We start from the raw sequence: 9,599 nt of genomic DNA on the forward strand, positions 1-9,599 counted from the left end.
TTATATTATTTATATAAAATATAATACATAACACTACGTATAAAAGTCTTACTGCATCATGTTAAATTTGAATACTGGAAAGATTAAACAATAATAAAACAGTTTTATAAATTATACATTTTATTAACTTTTGATCGAGAGAAAGATATTAATAATGTCAGTATGTATTTAATAATGTAAAATAATATAAAATTTCACGCTGCTGAATGAAAATTTATAAATAAATTTGGGTAAACAGCACGGTACTGCACGTTTTTCTTAAGATATTAGTCTCTACATATGCAGTCGTTGTTCTTTGAACAAAACTTTTGCAGTTTTACAACATTCAAAGAAAGGAAAGCGAAATTTTTTCGAAAGCGTTGGGGGAAGGTATACATATATTTTGTTTTATGAGAGACCTTTACTTTCACTTCATTTAAATTATTGATAAATTATTCTAATTATTTTTTAAGAGCTGGTGTCTCGTAATATATTTTACCTTGCTTTTTGATTTACTTGATTTACAGCATATCTATATAATGTCGCATATCTAATCTCATAATGGTTCTTTGGCTATTATTTTTTCTTATTTCTCTTTTACTCATCTCTGACCATCAATTCATCCATTGTCATCCATGACAAAAGAAGATTTATGAAATAGTTTTTGGAACATGAACGAGTCTGCTATTTTATTGAAAACTAGCATCTTTTAAAATTTGAATCTATATTTAAGTTTGTCTCTTTCTCTTTAATATTTGGAAATTTAGATAAAATTTAAATTATCAAAAACGCCATTTAGCTGATAGCCTGATAGTAGTGGATGATGTTAAAAAAAAAAAAAAAAAAAAGAAAAGAAACACCAATGACCAAATAATTGATTATAAAAGAATAACAATATCTTTTATAATCACAATTTTATATCTTAAAAATAAATAAAATAATATATGGATTAATTTTTTCACATTGTAACATATAACTATTTTATAACATAATAGGGAGAAATTGTACGTGACATTAATTTTTTTACGTGGCAGAATGATTTCGTATGAAACATGGAACTATATAAAAGTCAATTTTCTTTGTTCTAAACAGTTTCTTTAACGTATCCATAAAAGAAAGAAAAAAGAAAGAAGAAGTTCTTTAACGTACACGTTACCGGTTTCTTAAGCAACAGTCATGATGCATGAATATCTAGATATGATGCGCGCATTTCAAATATGACTAGATTTGACGCAACAACAATCATGATGCATAAATATCTAGATATAATGCGCGCGTCTCAAATGTGACAAGATTTGATGCAACTTCAAGATACTTGAAATGATATTTAAGATATAATTTAGAAAAATATAGAAAATGGAGCTAATAAGCACATACTTCATGTAAAATAAAATATCAGCTGATCTCCGTTCGTCATTTTCTAATCAATGCGGGCGAGATGAGAGAAAAGTTATATTCGAGAACAAATTATATAAATGAGGTTATATAAAAATATTGATAAGTCCGGAAAAATTATGAAATTATGAACGCAAAAATTAAAAATGCAATTGAAACTTTATACTTTTTTCCTACTTTAAATTATATATGCCACATTTCAAATATTTCAATAGAGCCTTTCAATATAGATAAAGTGCTATCCATGTTGACAAATAAGATTCGCTTAGCCTAATGCTCGAAGAAAAATATTTCGTTTGCTGTCACAAGTCACAAAGTCGATTCATCGATAAGTAAATGTTACACTGATATCAATGATGACACGTCTGTCCACGTCCCGAGTATACAAATATGTCTACGTGGTGTGATGAATGTTAAACTTTTCGATGTTTCTCGGAGGATTTGTTCAATGATTGGTCTCGTTTTACGAAAATAAAAATATTTTTTATTTATCTCTAAGGAACGAGTTTGCTCGTTTAATTGTGCAATCATGTTAAAGGCTGTCATCTTAATTGGAGGCCCCTTGAAAGGTTTGTACTTAAAAAGTTTGCTTATTTATTTATTTAAAAATCGTAAAGTAATTAAAATCATAAAAAGCATAAAATTATTAAAAACGTATATTTTTTTAATTGCATAATTATATAATCAAAATATTTTCTTCACTCTCTGAATTTATATTTTGTTTTCATGTATTATTATTTATTAATTGGGCTTCTATTTGCATAGGAACAAGATTTAGACCTCTATCTCTGGATATTCCAAAACCACTGTTTCCAGTGGCTGGATTACCTATGATACAACATCATATCGAGGCATGTGCCAAAGTACTTGGTCTCAACGAAATACTGATAATTGGCGCATATTCTAAGAATGATTTAGCCCAATTTGTACAGGAGATGTCAAGTACCTATGGCATAATTATTAGATACTTGCAAGAATTCACTCCTCTTGGAACAGCAGGAGGCATGTATCATTTTCGCGATCAGATTCGTTCAGGTAGTCCAATGTACTTTTTCGTTATGAATGGAGATGTCTGTGCTGACTTCCCTCTACAAGAGATGGTAGACTTTCACAATAGTAAACAGGCATTGCTTACAATCATGGCAACAGAAGCAACTCGACAGCAGTCATTAAATTATGGATGTATGGTCTTGGGCAAAGAAGGAGAAGTGGCACATTATGTCGAGAAGCCTTCAACATTTGTGTCGACTCTTATTAATTGTGGAGTATACCTTGCTTCTCTTGAAATCTTTCAAACAATGGCAGATGCCTTTAATGCTAATCAGCAGCAAGAGCATATTATGTAAGTTTCTTATAGGCTTTGAATGCAATAAGAGAGAAAAAAAATAATCTACTTTTTTCTCATATTGTATTATGGGATTTGTTATAGGCAATTATGCTGTGGTAATGGTAGAGACCCAGCACACATTTCATTTGAGCAAGATATATTGACGCGTTTGGCAGGATCTGGACGATTGTTCGCTATACCTGTATTCAGATGGTGGTCGCAAGTAAAAACTGCTGGTTCTGCAATATATGCCAATCGACATTACTTGGCCCTTTACAAGCAGAAACATCCAAATCGTCTTGCTTCTACGAGTAATGATTCTTGTAACATTATAGGAGATGTATATATTCATTCATCAGCTACTGTACATCCAACTTCCATTGTACGAAGATAAATTATCCTTAAAAGTACGATTTATGTCAACTTGCCCACACATATTAACACAAAATTTGTATTCCTTGTAGCTAGGCCCTAACGTGAGTGTAGGTCCAAATACAACTATTGGGCCTGGTGTAAGAATTAGAGAGTCAATTGTGTTGGCCAATGCACATATACAGGCCCATTCTCTGATTCTACATAGCATTATAGGAACAGGTACCAGCGTAGGCAAATGGGCACGCGTTGAAGGAACTCCTTGCGATCCTAATCCTAATAAGCCATTTGCGAAAATGGAAAACTTGCCATTATTTAATATCAATGGCAAGCTCAATCCTTCCATCACGATACTTGGTAAGAAAAAATTAAGTATTGTAAAACTGTTCCTAATAATTCGAGTTTGAAATCATATAAATATATATATTTTTTTTTTTTTCAGGTACCAGTGTAAGCTTAGCTGCAGAAAAAATCTTATTGAACTCGATTGTTCTGCCACATAAGGAACTTACAAGAAATTATAAGAACGAAATTATTCTTTAATTGCCTAATGTTTCTGATGATTGAGATATAATAATGATATAAATATACGAGTCGCACAAATTATAAAATGCTAAGTATATTACAAAATTTTATAGTATGTATAAAAATTTCTGAAATTTTTTTATAAACATTAAATTGTTCCATTATAAATTTTTAAAATAATTTTGTAAAATAGAATTAATATAAAATTTTTTATATGTATTATATACATGTTATCATATAGCAACTATAAATTATGTACATAGAAATAATGGCCAGGTACACTAAATATATACAATAATTCTATATATATTTTCGTAAGTATATATTATTACCAATAAATTTTCGTTTGCTGATAAATATTTTATTTTCATTGAAAATTATATATGTGCATGCACATACATTCTAAAACGATTATTATAAAATTCCCGAACTCGTGTTAGCGCTCGCATATCGAGGCGGGAAGAAGAATAATCGGAAAAAAATCTCTGACAGAGAAGCGCGTTTGGGCCGCCTAAGGTGAGGTTTGCTCTCGCGTTCCTCACCGGCGGCGCCAGGTGTTTATGGTGTATACGAGCAAGAGAGTAAACAGATACGTGAGAGAAGAAGAAGGAACGAAAGAGCGTACAATGTGCGCGTAAAATAACCGCTTGAATTGCACTGTATCAACAGGTAGATCGGCGGGTCGGTATGCGTGGGACGACGTCGTACGCGTGACGTCTCTCATAGCGCCCGGATTCGCGAAAGATGCGATGCGCGAACGAGCGTCGCGACGAAACGGCACGACGACGACGACGGCGACGAGGAGTTTTATTAAAGAACGGCGAATCAGTGGCCGATCAGCATCAGGAGAGAACGGCGCTCCGGGTGGACACGCGCGTTCTCTTAAACGTGTTGTTTCGTAGCTGACGCGCACGGGCGGATTCCGCGCATACCAACGCCACTGATCCAGCTTCCCCGCGAGCGGCGCAGCGGCGGCGGCTGCGGCGGCAGCGTCCGGATCGGGAGAGTGATTTTTGTGATCGTCGCTCTCGTCAATGACACGCGCGGAATGCGCTGAGCGAGCGCGCGATCCCACGCTGCGCTATACGCGCCGACATTGTTGCGCGTTTATCTCTGTACCGCTGGCTTTTAAAAAATCGTTTAAACGCGTCCTGATGTGAGTGAAACGCGAGTGCAGTGAATTTTGAATGCGGCGCAGGGCAAACGCGGATCGTGGATCTCATGACGTCGCGAGAACGACGTTAGTTTGACCCTAGGCAATACATATACATAACGGATATTTAAATTCGCTTATAACACTGAACATTGTTGCTCATTTATAATCCTTTTTAGAGAAATTCTCTACTGATAATTTCTATTATTGTTTCAATAATAAAAAAATTGGCACAATTCTTATATATAATTTTTAATTAATTAGGTATGTTCAACTGAAACATAGACTGTGTGAGATTTATGGAACAATGATCTTTAGTCCACGTTACAGTTGAATATATCATATAGTAATTGAAAAGTATAATATATGATCTACTTCATAAAATTTTAAGTAAGAAATAGTAAAAATGAAAAGATAATATATTAAGATGTAAACCTATTTTTAATTTAATTTTCTCTTATTGCTGAAATCAATATTTTTTTCCTTGAAAAAACTAACTTTGTGAGCATAAAGATTTAAAAAGAGTTTTGTTTTTTCTTTTATTATTTTTTTCTTTTGTCTATTTTATGTTATGAATATTAATATTCTTAGTAATAATGTTTTATAGAAAAATGCCTATTGTGTGTGTTGCACAATTTAATAATATATATAATTATTTATTTTCACAGAAAGGAGAGACCATGGATTGATGAAAATAAAATAAAATATTGCTAAATATTCCAAATGGGTAATAAAAGCCCATTATGGCCCAGTGTCATCAATTACAACATCAGCATGAATTTTTGCCCCTGTGTGATGTACTCTTTAATATCATTTCATTAGCATCTTATTTCTGCGATGTTGTCTTTGATTTTGCAATGGTATATGCCCTTGCCCATCAAGCAATAGCATCACCTGTATTGTTTCCACTAAGTATCACATTTATAGCTGCTTCTCTGTTGATTTCTCAAGTTAGTATCTGAACGAACAAAAAATGGATTTTACATTATCTTTGTACCTATTTTTTTATTGTTATCTTTATATTATTTTTACAGATTGTTAGTTTGCGATGGTACCTTTGGGGAGCTAGAGGTAAATTAACAAATAACAATGCATCAAATGATTACCATACAAATTCGGTAAATAAGATTGGCAAATGGACTATAGGCTGTGTTTTATTACTCCATTCCACTCAAATTGGTGTACTATGGAGATATTTCAAACTATTTATACCAGTCAATTTAACTTATGTGAAGCACGAGGTACATGTGTATTTTCAAGAAGAATCTTCGATCCGAGAAAGAAAACTTACCAATTTCTTGTCTTATATGAGTTTTATTGTGTTAGGTGCGGGAGCTGTGTGTATTAAGGCTGATACACGCATTCTGTGAGGCCGCTCCAATGCTACTTCTACAGCTATATGTCTTGTTTGGCGTTACCGACGATGGTGAAACAGAAGTCGGGAAACCAAAGGAAAGCGAGAGCAAGGATGACAGTAAATTAGCGAAGCTAACGTTAGTGTCGGCAGGGCTTTCCTTGTGGAGTGTGTGTTGGGCAGTGGCCAGTTTTAGCAAAGGCGCTGCGCGTCTACGTAATTTAGAACGTTTAGTGCTAACATGGTTGGGAGTACTGGCGCAATTATTCTGGCGTTTGGGGACAGTGAGCGCTCGTGTTGGAGTACTAGTCACGTACGCTTCGCTGTACGGAGGACAAGGGCTATTGATTGTAATAGCCCTGCACTGGTTAACAATGTTGACGTGGTTACTGCTCACACCGGACGGATTATTCCACGGTGGCGAGCGTCTTCCCCTTCTTAGAAAGACTTTCCTCGCTTCTCTTCTCGCCTTTGTATATATATTTGCATATGTTAATCTACACGAGACGAATCATCGTCAAAAAATGGTTAGTTGAACATGTGGACAGATGAAAGTAATTTTACAAACAAGTCTATATTATGTTAATATTATCTTAACATCGTGTTTTCTTGCAGGTGATATTTTATACTGTAATGTTCTTGGAAAATAGTTTACTCATTGGCGTATGGATGGTTGGTGTTAATCGCGCTGATCTTTTAACTCGTCAGCATCATCTACAACCAGTTACTCTAGTACTTATTCTTCTAGCTTTATTTTCAGGTGGGATGTTTTTCATGGGTCTTTATTACAGGTAAATGCAATATTTTAACTATTTTACTATATTAATATTGATGTTTTTTTATTGTATTCTCGTTGTTTTTGTGGTAGATTTTTTCACGTGAGAAGGTTGAGGTATGAGTCCGGTGGAAGAATGACTGGTTCAAATCTCACTACACTATCCAATCAGGTATAATGCAAGATAGATTTCTTTTTTTGGGAAAGATTATTATTTAATTTTTAAATTTTCAGGACAATGTGGAAGAGAAGCAAATAGATTATAATGAGGAGAAGAAAGTCAACATCAGTATCAGCATGAGAAAAGTAAAATTAAGCAATGGCGGCATACCAGGCGTCTTCAATTGCCGCTTCGCGAACCCAACGGCTGTGAATCCGAATCGTAAGAAGAAGAAACCGACCACTTTTGTACCGCCACCGCCGCCGCAATCGCAAACAGGCACGGTAATGAATTCCATGACGACGGTGACAGATTCGAAACAGTGGCTCAACGTGGGTAATGGATCGCGACAATTAATTCCGTTCTGGAGAAAACCTATGTGCTCTAACGTCATACAGGTACACAGACAGATACTTATGATTAATTTAATTCGCTAATCGTATTTATTACAATATAACTGTTACAATGCAATTGATCTCTCGATACAGAACGATGGTTCCAATGAACGCAAAGATAAGACTGATATGGCACTCGGTGGTTCGTTAAATGTCACGTTAATACGGGAAAAGTTGAAGGAGAAAAAGCAACAGCAGCTACGAGAATTGCGAGCCATACAAGAGGAAATCAAAGAAGGTAAATTGTTTCCACCTCCGTCCGCTTCTACGTCCTCCTTCTCATCCTCCCCTTCCGCGTCTAATCAGCAACCACCGCCGAACACGAAACTGCATACCTCCCCGAGCTCTCCATTATTCACGTCTCCACCATCATTTTCCGAACAAAATGGTACATTATCATCTTGGCCACCCGTGAAAATGCACTGCCTGTTACCCCCACCACCTTCTTCCTCGTATTATCCTAATCCGCATTCCTCGAATTCGTGGAGAGCAATGCCTCAACGAGAGCGAGCAGACACACCAGAGATATTACTAGCGCCGCGATGTCTTCCGCACCACTATTCTCATTGGTCTCCATCTGGACATCTTAGTCACAGGTAATGAAAAATCTATCAAATGCGTTGAACGTACAAGACCGAGTCAATTGCTTAGATCACGAGTCAAACATGAAACAAAACTTTAAGTTATGTTGTAATGTATAACTGTAAATTTTACCATGACATATACATCCAATGATCGCAAATCTGTTTAAAAACCAATCTCTTCTATTAAATATTAACAGTATAAAACTGTCGATTTTGCGAAATGACGATATATTTAATTGTACAATATATGTAATGATACACACAAACACACCATACGCATATAAGACACATGCACAAGAATATATTTAAAGAGATTTCTTTCGCGCGTGAGAATATTAATGTGTATTATTTGCACTATAATACAATTTAATTTAATGTTATTTTATCGTAGTGTTTTGCATATATAAAATTGTGCAAATGCGGAATCACGATATAAATCTAGTATCTTTAAATATATTTTAGGAAAGAATAAATAGTGAACGCGTGAATAATAAGTGCTTTATTATTAAAATTATCATATATACGACGGATTTTTTATATAAAGTATAAAGTTACCTGAATATACTAGAAATCATACTCTCTTTATTCATACATACAAAAAGACAATAAATTAGTAATATCAAATTTAAGATGTTATGCTATTTAAAGAGATATATTCATATTTTGTATATTTACATTTATAAATACAATCTTCTCTATAGTAATTTTTTATATTATTTTCTGTATCTTCTCTGCAATATAATTCTCTGTAATATATGTAATATTTTGTATAATAAGAGTCAAATAAAGTATAATGATATGAGGCACTTGTGTGAATACAAGCAATAAATTTTATCTTCACTATTTTAAAAGATATGATTCTTTCTATTTTCTATTTAGAATATTCGAAAATAGAATCAGATTTCTCAAAGTCTTCTCGTAAATAATGACCAAAACATATTGGAACAAATTATAATACAAATTTAAATGTCGTCTTAATTTATGATTATATTAAACATAAATAATTTGATGTGTGACTTGTTATTTAATTTAAACTACAAAGGTTAATTAATAATAAGATCATCATTTAATGTAAATGTAAACAAACTTCGGTGGAACGTTTAGGATTCAATGCCGTCCGAAATTTGTTTACATTTACATTAAATGATATTGTTATTGACTACCCTTTGTAGCTTAAATAAAATAATACAGATCAAAGTCACACACCAAACATAAATATTAACATTTTGGTTTAAATCAATTAATAAAACCGTAAATATTTTGTTTCGGAAACATCCGCGATAAATTTTCATTTTTCAACTTTTTTCATATCTATGACTTTGAATATCCATGACCATTGAAACTGTCTTAGAAAAGTCTTCAATCATAGATGTTTGAAAATGCATGGTCCCATTTAAAAATATGAAGATGATCTTCAAATCTCCTAAGCACTTCCACCTGGGAAAAAATATTCATTTCCGCAAAATGTTCACTTCCAAAACTGTGGGAGTTATTCGGGTGGCCGGGTTTAGATGACTCATCCTGTATATATTCTAACAGCTTATGTTCCGGATGTTATTAAAATTATATGTATATATATA

At 33.7% G+C, this 9,599-nt stretch overlaps 2 protein-coding genes across 2 annotated transcripts; both read left to right on the forward strand.

The window, feature by feature from the left end:
- Positions 1 to 1,247: 1,247 nt before the first annotated feature.
- Positions 1,248 to 3,949, forward strand: LOC115237738 (mannose-1-phosphate guanyltransferase alpha). Its single transcript, XM_029810975.1, has 5 exons — positions 1,248 to 1,943; positions 2,140 to 2,716; positions 2,804 to 3,083; positions 3,166 to 3,430; positions 3,516 to 3,949. Exons 1-5 carry the CDS (start codon positions 1,904 to 1,906, stop codon positions 3,614 to 3,616), a joined length of 1,263 nt encoding a protein of 420 aa, XP_029666835.1. The 5' UTR covers positions 1,248 to 1,903; the 3' UTR covers positions 3,617 to 3,949.
- Positions 3,950 to 4,066: 117 nt separating this feature from the next.
- Positions 4,067 to 8,059, forward strand: LOC115237737. Its single transcript, XM_029810974.1, has 8 exons — positions 4,067 to 4,838; positions 5,420 to 5,701; positions 5,786 to 5,992; positions 6,078 to 6,632; positions 6,721 to 6,896; positions 6,974 to 7,052; positions 7,115 to 7,438; positions 7,529 to 8,059. Exons 2-8 carry the CDS (start codon positions 5,495 to 5,497, stop codon positions 8,033 to 8,035), a joined length of 2,055 nt encoding a protein of 684 aa, XP_029666834.1. The 5' UTR covers positions 4,067 to 4,838; positions 5,420 to 5,494; the 3' UTR covers positions 8,036 to 8,059.
- The last annotated feature ends 1,540 nt before the right edge of the window (positions 8,060 to 9,599 follow it).

This window comes from Formica exsecta, unplaced genomic scaffold (genome assembly GCF_003651465.1).
Source record: "Formica exsecta isolate Colony F162 unplaced genomic scaffold, ASM365146v1 scaffold308, whole genome shotgun sequence".
NCBI classification, from domain to species: domain Eukaryota; kingdom Metazoa; phylum Arthropoda; class Insecta; order Hymenoptera; family Formicidae; genus Formica; species Formica exsecta.

Excerpts from the sequence above, each read along its gene's own strand:
- LOC115237738 (XM_029810975.1), top strand. The coding sequence starts at position 1,904 with ATGTTAAAGGCTGTCATCTTAATTGGAGGCCCCTTGAAAG. Across the intron at positions 1,944-2,139 it reads AATTGGAGGCCCCTTGAAAG|GAACAAGATTTAGACCTCTA; the intron begins GTTTGTACTTAA and ends CTATTTGCATAG. Across the intron at positions 2,717-2,803 it reads CAGCAGCAAGAGCATATTAT|GCAATTATGCTGTGGTAATG; the intron begins GTAAGTTTCTTA and ends GATTTGTTATAG.
- LOC115237737 (XM_029810974.1), top strand. The coding sequence starts at position 5,495 with ATGGCCCAGTGTCATCAATTACAACATCAGCATGAATTTTTGCCCCTG. Across the intron at positions 5,702-5,785 it reads CTTCTCTGTTGATTTCTCAA|ATTGTTAGTTTGCGATGGTA; the intron begins GTTAGTATCTGA and ends TTATTTTTACAG. Across the intron at positions 7,439-7,528 it reads TGTGCTCTAACGTCATACAG|AACGATGGTTCCAATGAACG; the intron begins GTACACAGACAG and ends CTCTCGATACAG.